Raw genomic sequence first — 16,757 nt, forward strand, 5'->3', positions numbered from 1 at the left:
AAACAAGCCAAAAAAACAATGTCCATCCACACTCTGGGAGATTTTTAGGAAATTCTTCACTGTTCCTGTGGCTTGCTGCAAAGCACTGGCTTCACAGGAAATCAGACTGCAGAAGCTCAGCCACAGCAACCTTAACAAAACAGACACTCCACTGTCTGAGTCTGCTCAGGCTGCTATAACAAAGATACCATAAACTGAGTAACTTATAAACAACAGAAATTTCTTTATTACAACTCTAGAGGCTGACAAATCCAATATCAAGCTGCCAGCAGATTTGGTGTCTAGCGAGGGCCCATTTATCATTGATGGCATCTCCTTGCTGTATCCTCACATGGTGGAAGGGGCAAACAAGCTCCGTCAGGCCTCTATTATTAGGTCACTAATCCCATTCATGAGGGCAGAACCCTTGAGATCAAATCACCTCCCAAAGGCCCCACCTTCTAATATCATCACTTTGGTAATTAGGTTTCAAAATATGAATTTTGGGAGTACACAAATGCATCCACTATTGCTACCCCTTCACTTTGAGAGTATCTGCCAAACCAAGATTACTGAAGCTGCAATTCTCAAGAACATGGCCTGCTCAAGGTGGGTAAAGACTGCTGACATAAATCTGGGAACAAAAATGGCTTCAATTTCAGTGAAAGAATGAGCTTGAAATAAAACCACCTCTGCCCAAGGGACTGTGCTATGGTTTGAATGTGTCCCTTCCAAAATTCAGATGCTGTCAATGTGCTGGTATTAAGATGAGCCTTTAAGGGGTGATTGGGTCACAAGGGCTGCTCCCTCACTAATGGATTAATGCCCTTTTAAAAGAAAATTCATGAAGTGTTCAGTTAGCTCACTAGCTTATTAGCTTGCCCTTCTGCCTTCTGCCATGTGAGGACATGGCAAGAAGGCCCTCACCAGCCCAAATGCTAGTGTCTTGATCTTGGACTTCCCATCCTCCACAATAGTAGGAAATAAACTTCTATGCTTCATAAATTACCAATCTCAGGCATTCTGTTGCAGAGGTACAAAGTGAACTGGGATAAACGCTAAGGGAATCATCCATCTAAAATCTTGGCACTAAGTGGAAAGGTAAAAATGCCCTCTAAACATTTGTAGCCACGGGCCTGCCATCATGCTTCTTTGCAGCTTAAACTCTCACCTTTCAGGTTTTATGGGTTATCAAGATTAAGGATATCAGGATTGTGCTTAGCTTCCTGAAAACCTTTTGGGAGACTCCATCTCTTTGTTATACCCTGGAACAAAAGTAACACATCTAAAACAGTACAAATGAAATCAGGACCACATGATGAAGGGTCAAAAGACAATAAAGCAATGAAAACAGGATGCACAACAGGAAATACACTGGGAGTCCTAAGACCAAATAGATTTGTTATACCGACAAACAAAATTGGGCTGAACAATAAGATTTACCTACTGAAAAACAGAATACTCTTGGATTGGACCACAATGTCTAAAGTAGTTCTCAGATTAAGATACATAATGCAAATATACCTATAATAAACCAGAAAGAGTGAGATTAATTGAATTATACGTTAAACTAAAGAAGTTAGAAAAAGAAAAAAAATTAAAAGCAGATGGAAGGATTTTAGTGAAATAAAAGCATAAATGAATAATTAGAAAATAGAAAAGTGGCAAAAAACGCATGAACTGCAACAGGTGAGGGAGAGTAAAAGAAATAAAATATTAGCATTCATTTACCTAATTGAGGGAAAAAAATCACAAATACGCTCTATGAGAACTATGTTGGAGAAATAACCACAGATATAAAGGAAATTAATCATGAGACTACTTTACCCAAAGTTATGCAAATATATTAAGAACCTTGAGGAAATACATGATTTTTAAAAATTACAAAGAATCCATATTTCTACATCTATATATTGATATATCAATATCTCAATCTAAATGAATATATAGGCCAGGTGCTGTGGCTCATGCCTGTAATCCCAGCACTTTGGGAAGCTGAGGTGGGTGGATCACCTGAGGTCAGGAGTTCGAGACCAGCCTTGCCAACATGGTGAAACCCTATCTCTATTAAAAATACAAAAATTAGCCGGGCCTGGTGGTGCATGCCTATAATCCCAGCTACTTGAGAGGGTGAGGCAGGACAATCGCTCAAACCTAGGAGGTGGAGGTTGCAGTGAGCCAAGATCACGCCACTGCACTCCAGCCTGGGTAACAGAGTGAGACTCCATCTCAAAATAAATAAATACGTAAATGCATATATAATCTAAACAGAAAAATATGATGGATGAAATAGAGAAAGATGACAAAGAGATACCCTTCAAATAATGCACCATGCCCAAATAAATTCAGAAGAGAATTCTATAAAGCATTTAAGGACCAAACAACACCAAAGTAGTGCTAATTCTTCCAGATACATTTATTCTGTGAAGGGGGCTGAGATAGTTTGAAGGTGAGCAAATTGATTCCATATTTGTGGTGTTGAAAATATTCTGAGGGCCTAACCAGATCATTCTGTGGAAGGGTAATCATATATACTGAGGCACATATGAGTCTATTCAACAGTTGAGAAGTTGTCACTATTTCTGTTCAATGTGAGTTTTCCCATGCACAATGAGGACTGACTTCTGGGAATAGGCCTTCCCACAATCAGCACATATACAAGGTGTCTTTCCTATATGGATTCCCACAGTCACTGCATCTGGAGGGTTTCTCCCCAGTGTGTATTCTCTGATATGTAATCATCTGTGATTTCCAGAAAAAAGTCATCCCAGACTCAGCACATTCAGGGGTTTTCTCCCTAGGATGAGTTTTCTGATGTATAATGAATGGAGACTTTCCACAGAAGGCCTTTCCAGATTCACTACATTCATAGGGTTTCTCTCCAGTATGACCTCTCTGATGTAGAATGAGATTTGACTTCAGGGAAAAGGCCCTCCCACACTCAGTACACTCGTAGGGTTTCTCCCCTGTGTGAACTCTCTGATGAATAATGAGGGGTGATTTCTGGGAGAAGGTTTGGCCACATTTGCCACACTGATAAGGTTTCTCCCCTGTATGAATTCTCTGGTGTATGATAAGAGGTGATTTCTGAGAGAAGGATTTTCCACATTCAGTACACATATAAGGTTTCTCTCCAGTATGAAGTCTTTGATGGCCAGTGAGGTGTGACTTCTGGAAAAAGGCCTTCCCACAGTCAGTACATACATAAGGTTTTTCTCCTGTATGAATTCTTTGATGTCCTACGAGGTGGGACTGTTGGCAGAAAGTTTTCCCACATTCACCACACTTATAGGGCTTCTCTCCAGTATGCGTTCTCTGATGTATAATGAGCTGTGTTTTCCGAGGGAAGGTCTTCCCACATTCAGTACATTCATAGGGCTTCTCCCCAGTATGAGTTATCCGGTGTATAAAAAGGTGAGATGTCTCACAGAAGGCTTTCCCGCATTCACTGCATTCAAAGGGCTTCTCTCTGGTATGAACTCTCCGATGTATAATTAGATGTGACTTCTGGGGGAAAGCTTTTGGACACTCAAAACACTTATAGGGTTTCTCTCCAGTATGGACTCTCTGATGAACCATGAAAGGTGACTTCTGGGAGAATGATCTTCCACACTCAGTACATTCATAGGGTTTCTCCCCAGTATGAATCCTCTGATGCACAATGAGGTGTGATTTCTCACTGAAGGCTTTCCTACAATCTCCACATACATATGGTTTCTCTCCAGTATGAATTCTTTGATGTATAATGAGCTGTGACTTCTTGATAAAGCCTGTCCCACATATACTACAAACATTGGGTTTCTCTCTGGCTTGAACTTTCTTATACTGAACATGGGCTTGCTTATGACTGAGAACTTTTTCACATTGACTATCTCCGTAGGGCTCCATTCCAGTATGAATGAAGCCTTCCTTCTCAGGCACAGAACAGGAAGCATTATACCTAGGTGGTCTCCCACATCTAAACCTCTTAGTGGGGTTCTTTCTTGCATAGCTCCTGTTATAATTTAGTAAGTCTGAATTAGACTTCAAGCTATTTTCACATGAATCAAACTTATGGAATTTTTGACTTGAAGGAGCAAGGTCTGTGCACCGATTGAACATTTTCCCAAATGCACTATACTTGGAACCCGTCTCATCAGTCAATGTTTCATGGCTGATGACTGTGACCTGCCTCAAAACTCTGTCTTGATTTCCTTGATATATCTATCTGATTATCAATATGCCAGATTTTTAAAACAGAGTACAATGAATTATCCTTTGGGGCTCTTTCTAGTATCTCCCTTTGAAATAAAAGTTCTCCAGAAATGATCTGCTGGGAAGATTCAAGGCCTTTCACTCTGTCTGAAGGAAGAAGAAAGAGGCAAAATCAAATAGACACACACACACACACACACACACACAACAGTTGGCAACGAACAGAGGTACTAGGAAGGTGGCTGTTGTAGAATGAATGTTATAAAGGAGGCCTGATAAATTTTAAGGAATAAAAAAGGTGATGGATGTCAGAGATGTCAAGGAAGAAGAAGATGCCCTCTTGACCATCTACCCAATTCTCACTTACCTGGGTAGATCCACCTTGACAACTCACTCTCTGTGATCCATGGGTCCTCTCCATGTTCCAACTTAAAGATTACATCTGGTTTTATACCCGAACACCCTGTTAAGAGAAAATTGTAGTGGCTTTGGCCTTGGCAGCTCAGAAATTCATGAAGAGAAGCATTTGCAGGGGCCTCCCAGCAAAGTCGGATCCTTAACTCACACCATAATATAAAAATAAATTCTAGATATAACAAAAGTATAAACATGAAAAACCAAAACTATAAAAGAACACACTCTATTAAAGGAATATCATAAAGGTCATGGTATTGACAGCTCTAAAGGAAGGACGAGGAGGATTTGATTAATTGATACACAGGGAATCTGTCCTTACCCACGGAGACCAGGTGATTATAGGTCTCCAGCATCACATCCCTATGCAGGGTCTTCTGAGCAGGATTCAACTGCTGCCACTCTTCCTGGGTGAAGTCCACAGCCACATCCTCAAATGTCACTGGTTCCTATAACAGAGCATTCCTGTACAATCTGCTCGTTCTGGTCATTTTTACCATAGCAGTACATGTAGGATGCCTACTTTGCACTTTGCCCAGCATACTTTATGAGAGAAACAATGTAAAATCCTGCCATTAGCAAGAATAGCTAGTGGAACAGAACAGACAGTCTAGAAATAGATACAAATAAAAATGGGAAATTTAATATATAATAAAGGTAGCATTTTAAACAGGTATGGAAAAACAGATTATTCAAAACTGGAGAGCTATCAGAAAAAAAAGTAACTGGATTCCCTACCTCACACTATATACAAAAATAAATTCATGACAAAAATTTAAATGAAAAAAGAGAAACTATAAAATAAAGACAGGAGAGGTGTTAAAAAGTAATCTTTGAGTGGAGAAGACTCTTCTAAGCATGCCCTAAAACCCAGATGCCACAAATGAAAACACTGATAAATGTGACTACTTTATGTATTACATGGCAAAATATATCAAACAAACTCAAAGGATATGACTAACTAGGGAAAAAATATACACACAACAGATAGGATGGACAAAGAGTTAATTTCCTCCATGTATAGAGAGAGCTCCTACAGAGCAAGATGAAAAAGACCAATAACTTTTAAAAAAATGGTTGATATGGTTTGACTCTGTTTCCCCACCCAAATCTCATTTTGAATTGCAATCCCCACTTGTCAAGTGAAGGAGGTGATTGAATCATGGAGGCAGTTTCCCCCACGCTGTTCTCGTAATAGTGAGTGAGTTCTCACAAGATCTAATGGTATTATAAGCATCTGGCATTTCCCTTGCTGGCACTTCTCTCTCCTGCCACCATGTGAAGAAGGTCCTTGCTTCCCCTTCCACCATGATTGTAAGTTTCCTGAGGCCTCCCCACCCCTGTGGAACTGTGAGCCAATTAAACCTCTTTCCTTTATAAATTACCCAGTCTTGGGTATTTCTTTATAGTGACATGAGAACAGACTAATACGATGGTCAAGGGACATGACCATCATTTCACAGAAAAGAAAATGCAAATGTTTTTTAAACATGTAAAAAGATGCTCAACTTCACTCACGTGAAGATAAATGCAAACTAAGACAAGACACCATTTTTCCCTTACATATTATCAAGGATAGGCATTTGATAAGTCACTGGTCAAATGCTATAACTAGGGATAAGTCACAGTGACTTAGGGTAAGTTAGTGAAGATGTCAAGAAACAGGCATACTCAAATTGTCTGTGGTGTACGGTATATTTTGAAGGCAATTAATTTGGCACTATCTATCAAAATTTATTTATTTTTTTATTTTATTTTATTTTATTTTATTATTATACTTTAGGTTTTAGGGTACATGTGCACAATGTGCAGGTTTGTTACATATGTATCCATGTGCCGTGTTGGTTTGCTGCACCCATTAACTCGTCATTTAGCATTAGGTATATCTCCTAATGCTGTCCCTCCCCCTCCCCCCACCCCACAACAGTCCCTATCTATCAAAATTTATAATGTACACATCCTCTGACTCGCAATTTGGTTTCTAGAAGTTATTCTACATAAACATTCACATATGTGAGCAAATGACATGTGTGAAGACACTGCTCTACAGTACTATTTATAATAGCAAAAGAATGGAAACCACCTCATGGGAGTTTGGATGAATAAATAATGCTACAATCTCCATAAGGGAATACTATATGCAATTATAAAAAGCAACAAAGAAGGGGCCAGATGTGGTGGCTCACACCTGTAATCCCAGCCCTTGTGGAGGCGGGGGCAGGTGGATCACTTGAGGTCAGGAGTTCGAGACCAGCCTGGCCAACATGGCGAAACCCCGTCTCTACTCAAAATACAAAAATTAGCCGAGCATGGTGGTGCATGCCTGTAGTCCCAGCTACTCAGGCAGCTGAGGCAGGAGAATTGCTTGAACCCAGGAGGCGGAGGATGCAGTGAGCCGAGATTGTGCCACTGCACTCAAGCCTGGGCGACAGACTGAGACTCTGTCTCAAAAACAAACAAACAAACAACGAGCCTGGGCAACACGGCAAAACCCTGTCTCTACGAAAAATTAGCAGGGTGTGGTGGCACACACCTATAGTCCCAGCTACTAGGGAGGCTGAGGTGAGAGGATTACCTGAGCCTGGGAGGTCAAGGCTGCAGTGAGGCAAGATAGTGCCACTGCACTCTAGCCTGGGCAACTGGAGTGAAACCCTGTCTCAAAAAGAGAGGAAGGAAGGAAGGAAGGAAGGAAGGAAGGAAGGAAGGAAGGGAAGGAAGGCAGGAAGGCAGGCAGGCAGGCAGGCAGGCAGGCAACAAGGAAGATCTATATTAATTGATATGCCAGAATATCTAAGATATACTGTTAAATGAAAATAAACATTCATTCACTCAGCAAGCAGTTATTGAGTACCTAGTGAATACCAAGCACTATTCTAGGAACTGGGGATACAGCAGGAAAAAAAAAAAAAAAAAAAAACTGGCAAAAATATCTTCCCTGAAGGAGTTTATATTCTAGTGAGGGGAGACAGAAAAAAAGGTTGAGAGAAAAATCACTACCTGGCCAAAAAAAAAAAAAAAAAAAAAAAAGTTTGCAATGTGCACTTCAAAATCACTCATATACAAAAAGCTCCTGGGAAACCATAAGCAAAGACAAGGAAAGAGGGATTCACAGAGAAATACAATATGGAAAATAAATATGTGAAAAGATGCTGAAGCTTATTTAATCCCTATAGAAAAGCAAATGAAAATGAGATATAATGCTTAATCATAAAACCAACAAGAATGAAAAATACAGATGATGGCTAATGGTGGCAGGAGGAAGGGGGAACCTTGGGAAACACGTGGGCTTTCTTGTAAACAATTTGTGGCCACATGTTCAGCTGATTACACAGTATTGAAATACAATTTGGGCTGGGCAGGGTGGCCCATGCCTGTAATCCCAGCACTTTGGGAGGCCAAGGTGAGCAGATCACCTGAGGTCAGGAGTTTGAGACCAGCCTGCCCAACATGGTGAAACCCAGTCTCTACTGAAAATACAAAAATTAGCCGGGCATGGTGGCAGGCACGTGTAATCCCTGCTACTCGGGAGGCTGAGGCATGAGAATCGCTTGAATCTGGGAGGCGGAGGTTACAGTGAGCTGAGATCATGCCTCTGCACTCCAACCTGGAGGACAGAGTGAGACTCTGTCTCAAAAAAATATATATATACGATTTGAAAAATACTCTTTAAATTTATAAGCATGTGTGCCTCTGACCTAGCACACTCATGTCTAAGAATGCGGCCTACACAAATACTTCACAAATATAAAAAGATGTCTTTCTATGGCTGTTTTATTTGTGACTTCACTGCTTGAGAGGTCTGGTTAGGTCATGTACTAGCTGTGTGATCTCTGTGCCTCATTTTCTTCATCTGAAAAATGGGAATAACAATAGTACCTAGCACAGAGGGTTCCTGGGTGAATCAAATAAGTTAATTCCATGATATTTTATAATAGCAGTGCCTGGCACATGATAAGCACTGGGTAAATAGTAGCTATGATTCTTCTTATTATTATTACTATTGTATATAAAGGAAAAACTAGAAATAACTTTTTTACAGCCCATGAACAAGGTTCTGGTATCCTGCAAACATTAAATGGACATTTAATGGACATTAATTTGACAATGTAGATCAGTAGACAATGTAGATCAGTAGACAATGTAGATCAGGACACAGCAAACTATAGCCTGCAGGCCAAATTTAGCCCATAATGTGTTTTTCAATGGCCCACAAGCTAAACTGGTTTTACACGTTTTCTTTTGAGACAGTCTTGCTCTATCACCCAAGCTGGAGTACAGTGGAACAGTGTTGATTCACTGCAACCTCCTCCTCCCGGGCTCAAGTGATTCTCCTACATCAGCCTCCTGAGTAGCTGGGACCACAGGTGCATGCCACCATGCCCGGCTAATTTTTGTATTTTTTTGTAGAGATGGGGTTTCGCCATGTTGCCCAGGCTGGTCTAGAACTCCTAAGCTCAAGCAGTTCACCCACCTTGGCCTCCCAAAGTGCTGGGACTATAGGCGTGAACAGCTAGCTGTATCTGGTCTGGTTTTTATTTTTAATGATTGAAAAAAAAGTCAAAAGAATAATAATATTTTATGACACATGAAAATTATATGAAATCCAACTTTCAGCATCCATAAATAAAGTGTTATTGAATCACAGCCAGGCTCATTGGTTTACATATTGTCGATAGCTGCTTTCTACCTAAAACAGCAGATTTCAATAGCTGCAACAGGGGCCGTATGGCCCACAAAGCCTCAGATACTTTGATCTGTCCCTCTACAGAAAAAGTTTGCTGAATCCTGCCTACAGGACCTGGACAAATTACTTGAAAATTACAATTTACCAAACCAGACATAAAAAGAAATAGAAAATCTGAATGGTAGTATATCTTTTAAATAAATTGAATATATAATTTAAAACCTTCCCACAAAGAAAACTCCATACCCTGATGGCTTCACTGGGGAGCTCTTCCAAACATTTAAGAAGGAAATAGGCCGGGCGAGGTGGCTCATGCCTGTAATCCCAACACTTTGGGAGGCCGAGGTGGGTGGATCACCTGAAGCCAGGAATTCGAGACCAGCCTGCCCAACATGGTGAAACCCCATCTCTACTAAAAATACAAAAGTTAGCTGGGCGTGGTGGTGGGCACCTGTAATCCCAGCTACTTGGGAGACTGAAGCAGGAGAATCGCTTGAACCTGGGAGGCGGAGGTTGCAATGAGCAGATATCGTGCCATTGCACTCCAGCCTGGGCGACAAGAGTGAAACTCTATCTCAAAAAAAAAAAAAATTTAAGAAGGAAATAATACCAATATTACCCAAATTTTCCCAGAGAATATAAAGAGAATACTTTCCAACATGAGGCCAACGTAACATGATGCCAAAATGTGACAGAAACAATACAAGAAAGTACAATTACAGGCCCTTGTGTCTTATGAACATAGTAGTATAAACCCTAAACAAAATATTAACAAGGAATTGGCTAGATCATGATGATGATGACGATAGGAGTAGGTGGGGATAAAAGATAGATAAAACAAGCTTGGCTGTCAGTTGATAATATTTGCAGATGGGTAATTACAAAAGGGTTCACTAAAATCTCTACTTTCGTATATATTTTATATTAGGCAAGAAAAGAAAGTAGCAGAACAGAATAGAAACAGTGTGTGTATTTTTTGTGTGTGGTAAAGAAAAAATACGTGACAATAATGAGATCACTTTCACACATTTACACATCCATCTACACACATAGATGGAGTTATAAATGCATAAAGAAAAGAGATCCTCCTCAAACCAGATAATCCTAGTTATGTCGGGGAAGGAGGAAGAAGTGAGATTGGAGATATTTCACTTCCTTTTTTTTTAAAACTATACTGTTTACATTCTTTGCCCCATGTATAGATTACCTTTTCAGGGAGGAAAAAAAAAAACAGACGAAAATTGGAAGAGCAGAGAAGGAACTGCCTTGAGTTGGTTTGAGACCCCACAAACTCTGAGACGACAGCAAAGGAGCCATGGAAAACAAGGAAGCTATCCCACTCTCCAAGCCCCTGCCAGAGAACTTTAACTAAAAACAGTCTCTTTAGAACAACTACTGACAATACCACCCTGAGCTGAAAACCACTGACCTTCAGGAAAACTCAGTAATAAAATTCCTTAGGTTAAAGTCCCAGAAATCTTGACTTGCTAAGGAGCTGGACTGATTTCTTTTTGTGGAGAATGCAAATCACATAATTGATCATGTTATGTTACCCTTTTCACTGAAGCTGCCAGTCAAAATGTTTTGCTTACAGTCAAAATGTTTGGCTAAGTTTCTATGAAGTAAGGCCAGGTGATCTGTGTATCTTCACAGCAATTTTGCCTGTTGATCATCTATTCTCTCTAAATTTCTCTAATCCTTATTTTCAACTAATTGCCCTTTCTCATTTTGTTGTGGGAAAACCAAGTGGCAAACAAATAACTTACCTGGGACTCAATCATTTTCTGTTTCTCTTTGGAAAGCAGTTGGGGGCAGGGTGGGGTGCAGAAGAGTCTTCGGAGATCAAGCTGAGTTAACCACTCTTCCATAGCTGGATGTGACAATATGTTGCTTGTTAATTCATTGATGACTTGTGTTTCTCATCCGACTCAGTAATTCCATTTCTGGAACTTCGTCCTAAGGTAGTAATCATGGAAACGTGCAGATATTTAACCACAGAAACCTTCAACACAGTTTTGTCTTTAACACCATATTATTGAAAATAACATAAATGCCCAGCACTAAAGACTGCTGGAGAGGCAGGCAGCCCTTAAAAGCAACACTCCAGATGATTAAAAGAGGCTCAGGAAACACCACCAGCAAATGTAAAGTATGGTCTTGTCTGGGTCTTTACTTGAATAGACAAAAGAAATTTTTGAGATAATCATAAAAGTTTGAACCCTGACTAGATATTTGGTAACATTAAGGAATTTAACCATTGATTATCTGAAGATATTATTGTTAATTATTTTACCTTAGGGTAACAGCATCAACCTTTAAGGCCTTATCTTTTACATAATGAAGCATGTATGGATGAAAAGATATGTCTGGGATTTGTTTCAAAATAATAAAGACTACACATGTAAAAAGTCATTGAACTGCATACAGGCCGGGCGCTGTGGGCCGGCACTTTGGAAGGCCAAGGCAGGTGGATTGCCTGAGCTCAGGAATTGGAGACCAGCCTGGGCAACATGGCAAACCTCACCTCTACTAAAAAAATACAAAAATCAGCCAGGCGTGGTGGTGCATGCTTGTAATCCCAGCACGTTGGGAGGTGGAGGTGGGCAAATTGCTTGAGCCCAGGAGTTCGAGACCAGCCTGGGCAACATAGGGAGACTCATCTCTACAAAAAATTAGCCTGGCATGGTGGTGCACACCTGTAATTCCAGCACTTTGGGAGGCTGAGGCGGGCAGATGGCTTGAGCCCAGGAGTTCGAGACCAACCTGGCCAACATGGCAAAATTCGCCTCTACTAAAAATACAAAAATTAGCCAGGCATAGTGGTGGGCACCTGTAATCCCAGCTACTAGGGAGACTGAGACATGAGAATCACTTAAACCCAGGAGGTGGCGTTTGCAGTGAGCCGAGATTGAGCCACTGCACTTCAGCCTGGGCAACGAGCGAGTGAGGAAAGAGGAAAGAAAGGCAAGAAAGGCAGGAAGGAAGGCATAACGGAAGGCAGGAAGGAAGGGAGGGAGGAAGAAGGAAGGAAGGAAGGAAGGAAGGAAGGAAGGAAGGAAGAAGGAAGGAAAAGAAAAGAGAGGGAGGAAGGAAGGAAGGAAGGAAAAGAAAAGAAAGGGAGGGAGGAAGGAAGGAAGGAAGAAGGGAGGGAGGGAGGGAGGAAGGAAGGAAGGAAGGAAGGAAGAAGGGAGGGAGGGAGGGAGGGAGGAAGGAAGGAAGGAAGGAAGGAAGGAAGGAAGGAAGGAAGGAAGGAAGGGAGGAAGGGCATTCCAGGAGGAAGAAGTGAGGGGGTGTCCTAGATGAGGACTTGGCAAACTTTTTCTGTAAAAGGGTCATATGGTAAATGTTTTCGATTTTGTGGGTTCTGTGGTCTCTGCTGTAACTACTCAGCCCTGCCATTGCAGGTTGAAAGTAGCCCTAGACAACACATAAACTAAAGGTGCTCACTGGCTGCGTTCCAATTAAACATCATTTTTGGGCACTGACATTTGAATTTTATATCATTTTCATGGGTCACAAAATATTCTCCATTTGATTTTTTTCCAATGATAAAAAGTGTGAAAAAACCATTTCTTAGCTCATGGCTGTATTTTCTTTAAAAAGCAGCATGTCAGATTTGGCCCACTGCCCAGTTTTACAGCCCCTGGTCTAGATAAAACAAGATGGGCCATGAGTTGATGACTGATGAGACTGGGTGGTGGGCATAATGGGGGTCCATTATACAATTCCCTCTATTTTTGTGGATGCTTGAAAATTTCCATAAGAAAGGTTTATATTTAAGTATTACCATAGAAATAAACTAAGTTGTACTATGGAAATTAAGTTAATGGCATGGAAACATCACTGTAAAATGAAGAAGAGGCAGAACACAAGAATGTGTTCCTAATTGTTTAATAACAGAATAACAGGCCAGGGGTGGTGGCTCACACCTGTCATCCCAGTACTTTGGGAGGCCAAGGCAGGAGGATTGCTTGAGTCCAGGAGTTTGAGGCCCGCCTGAGCAACATAGTGAGACCTCGTTTCTACAAAAAATAAACAAAATTAACTGGGCGTAGTGGTGCACACCTGTAGTCCCGGCTACTTGGCAGGCTGGAGCAGGAGAGTCACTTGAACCCGGGAGGTGGAGGTTGCAGTGTGCTGAGATCGCACCATTGCACTCCAACCTGGGCAACAGAGTGAGACCCTGTCAAAGAAAGAAAAAAAGGAAAAGAAAAGAAAACAAAAGAAAAAATACCATGTAGATCACACATTCTCACTGGGGGTGATACTGCCCCCAAGGGGACAAAAATTAGTTCTTGGAGGCAAAACAAAAACAAAAACAAAAACAAAACAAAACAAAACAAAAACAAAAAAAAACCCTTCTTAGATATTACAATGGTTTGTGACCTTTCAAAGCAACCCTAGCTGACAAAAGCTTATTCCTTGGTATTTAATTTCCTTCACCAGATTTTGGTGAGCAGCAGTAACCTTGAGTTCGAGGAAGATCCATGAAATATGTACAAAATCAGTGCTACAAAACTATGGCGAATAGGTAACATTCAGGTATTAACTCACTTCTCATCCCAAGCCTCACAGGGTAGGCCCTGCTATTATCCTCATTTCGCAGTGGGAAACTGATGCCTAGAGAGGTTTCATGAGTTGTCTAAGATCACACTGCCAGTGATTTAGAGTGAGGTGGTAGAAGAACAAAAAGTAAAGAACTCCTCCCAAGCTGTCCTGGCACTAAGATTTTCAGGCAACACCCTTTGCTTCTGGATGCCCTAAAAAATTAGTTATCCTCCTAAATTCCACAGGACTTTGTCTGTTTTTTTGTTTGTTTGTTTGTTTGTTTGTTTTTGAGATGGAGTCTCCCTCTGTCACCCAAGCTGGAGTGCAGTGGCGCGATCTCGGCTCACTGAAAGCTCCGCCTCCCTGGTTCACGCCATTCTCCTGCCTCAGCCTCCCCAGTAGTTGGGACTACAGGCGCCCGCCACCACGCCCAGTTAATTTTTTTGTATTTTTAGTAGAGACGGGGTTTCACCGTGTTAGCCAGGATGGTCTCAATTTCCTGACCTCGTGATCCGACTGCCTTGGCCTCCCAAAGGGCTGGGATTATAGGTGTGAGCCACCACGCCCGGCCGATATTGTCTGCTTTTTAACCGAAGAATGTGCTTTACAGTTCGAAATTAACTGAAAATCTTCATATTTAAAGCCATAAAATGAAAAGAGAAGCCAAAAGCTGGAAGGAGATACTTGCAAAACACATACCACTACTAAAGGAGTGATATCAGAATATATAAAAACAATTCCTGGCCAGGCACAGTGGCTCACGCCTGTAATCCCAACACTTTGGGAGGCCGAGGTGGGTGTATCACCTGAAGTCAAGATTTCGGGACCAGCCTGGCCAACATGGAGAAACCCTGTCTCTACTACAAATACAAAAAAATTAGCCAGGCGTGGTGGCGGGCACCTGTAACTCCAGCTACTCGGGAGGCTGAGGTGGGATAATTGCTAGAACCCGGGAGGCGGAGGTTGCAGTGAACCATGATGTCTCCACTGCACTCCAGCCTGGGTGACAGAGTGAGACTTCGTCTCAAAAAAAAAAAAAAAAAAAAAATCCTACACATCATTAAGAAAAGGGCAGAGAGTCCAACAGAAAAATGAACAAAAGACAAGCCCCTCACAAAAGAAGATCTCCAAGTGATGAATCCATATAAGAAAATGTGCTCAAACTTATTGGTCATGAGGGAAATACAAATCTAACCACCGAGTCGGACTCCTCCATTGGAATGTGGACACCACAGGGGCAGAGATTTTTGTTTATTCATGCACATATGATTGATCTGAAAGAGCCACCCATCATGGACCCCACAGAATGTCAACACTGACCCCACACACTCCCATTCTTGTCCCCATAGACCCTCATCCCTCACCCCAGATCCCCCTATCCATTCACCCCACGGACCAGCATCCCTCACCCTACAGACCACCCATCACTCACCCCAGACTCCCTTCACCCATCCCATAGAAGCCCCATCACTCACCCTTACAGGCATCATCAAACACTGCACAGGTCCCCCATCACCCCACAAACTCCCATTCGCGTAACCCACATACTGTTACCCCTAGTCCCACAGACTCCCACGTCACTCAGTCCCCTCCTTAGGCCCTCCACTTGTCTCCATCCGTCACTGATCACATAGACACACAGCACTCAGCCAGGCCCTTCACCCCGGCTCTGCTCTCAAGCCGGGCTTGGCTCCCCGCCTGCCCAAATGCGTTCAACATCCCCCGAAAGGCCATTTCCCTTCCAGTCCTCCCGGAGAGATGTCAGGGTGACGAGGGAGCTTATCTTTCGCTGGCTCCGAAACAGCCGCGAAGCCGAGCTCTACCAGTAACAAAAATGGCGTCATTCCGCCAGCGCCAGGACCTCTGTCGCTGGCCGTGGTCTCGCACTGCTTCTGGAGGCTCCCATTCCAGCCAGAGGAGAGGTGCGTTTGGGGGCCCGGGGGAGTCCTCGTGATATCTCCGAGTTTGGGTATTCGGAATTGATCCTACGAAAGCAGTGTGAGGCTTGGAAGGGCCGCGACTGTCCGGGTGAGTGGGCGTTCCCGGCCACCAGAAGAGGCACGGCCTGAGCAAAGGCGCGGCGACATGTCAGGGTGGGAAGCGGGGAAAGTGGGAAGGCCGGACAGAGCACCCCCCGGGAGATTCCTCTGCAGAAGAGAATTCCTAACACGTCTGGAGAAAGGGAAGAGACCTTTGACATCATGCAGCCTTTCAGGGTGCTCACACATACCCGCCCACCTCTCCCCACCTGGCCTCGGCGCCCTGCCGCCTTCCTATTGTTCCTCCTTGGCGTCAGGATCCGCCCCCATCTGTCACTCACTGCCCACCGGTCCTCCATTGGCTCCTTTGAACACGGAAGGGCCCACCTTCACCTGTCATTTACAGCCTGGCCTTCTGCCTGCCTTCGTTCAAGTAGGCTTATATGGCCTTTTGCAGCCCGTATCAAAACTGAAAGAGTTCAAAGAGTCAGAGGTTCGAGGTAAAACCTAACGGACATTGGTTTTAGAAGACTTAACCAAGGGCTGGATTGGAAGTCAGCCTGGAACAGGATTGCAGAGTTAACAAAGGTTCATGTTCTATACAAAACAGGAACTCTGATGGTTGCAATAGTTAAGAAAGTCCTAGGATTCAAGACCTCTATCAGGGTGTATGGATGGAGAAAACATTAACAAATACCCTGCTTGAAGATCAAATCAGAGGGGCACTGGTGGTGCAATAGTAACCCAGTTCCAAAGTTATTTCAGAGAGGCCTTAAATGGAAGGTTAACTTAGTCCCAAGTCTGAGCCAAGACTAGAGATCCATTAAAGGTGATGTGGTTAACAGAGGCCCAGAATTCACAGCCTATACCAAAGGGGTAATGATGGTGGAAGAATTAATCAAGGTCTGACTTCAAAGTCAAACCAAATGGCATTCATGATAAAAATGTTAACTGAGGGC

General features: G+C 42.5%; 1 protein-coding gene and 1 long non-coding RNA gene across 2 annotated transcripts; one reads left to right on the forward strand and one right to left on the reverse strand.

Moving 5' to 3' along the window:
- Positions 1-436: 436 nt before the first annotated feature.
- LOC129475871 (uncharacterized) lies at positions 437-11,474 on the forward strand. The gene is made up of 2 exons (XR_008654860.2): positions 437-588; positions 10,474-11,474. It is a non-coding gene; the product is annotated as an uncharacterized lncRNA (long non-coding RNA).
- ZNF630 (zinc finger protein 630) lies at positions 2,372-15,650 on the reverse strand. The gene is given in 6 exon segments (XM_063634410.1): positions 2,372-4,180; positions 4,182-4,320; positions 4,541-4,636; positions 4,910-5,036; positions 11,038-11,227; positions 15,295-15,650. Coding segments are annotated over 5 exon segments (2,019 nt in total). The 5' UTR covers positions 11,140-11,227; positions 15,295-15,650; the 3' UTR covers positions 2,372-2,625.
- Positions 15,651-16,757: the final 1,107 nt, after the last annotated feature.

Source organism: Symphalangus syndactylus, chromosome X (genome assembly GCF_028878055.3).
Source record: "Symphalangus syndactylus isolate Jambi chromosome X, NHGRI_mSymSyn1-v2.1_pri, whole genome shotgun sequence".
Taxonomy (NCBI): Eukaryota; Metazoa; Chordata; class Mammalia; order Primates; family Hylobatidae; genus Symphalangus; species Symphalangus syndactylus.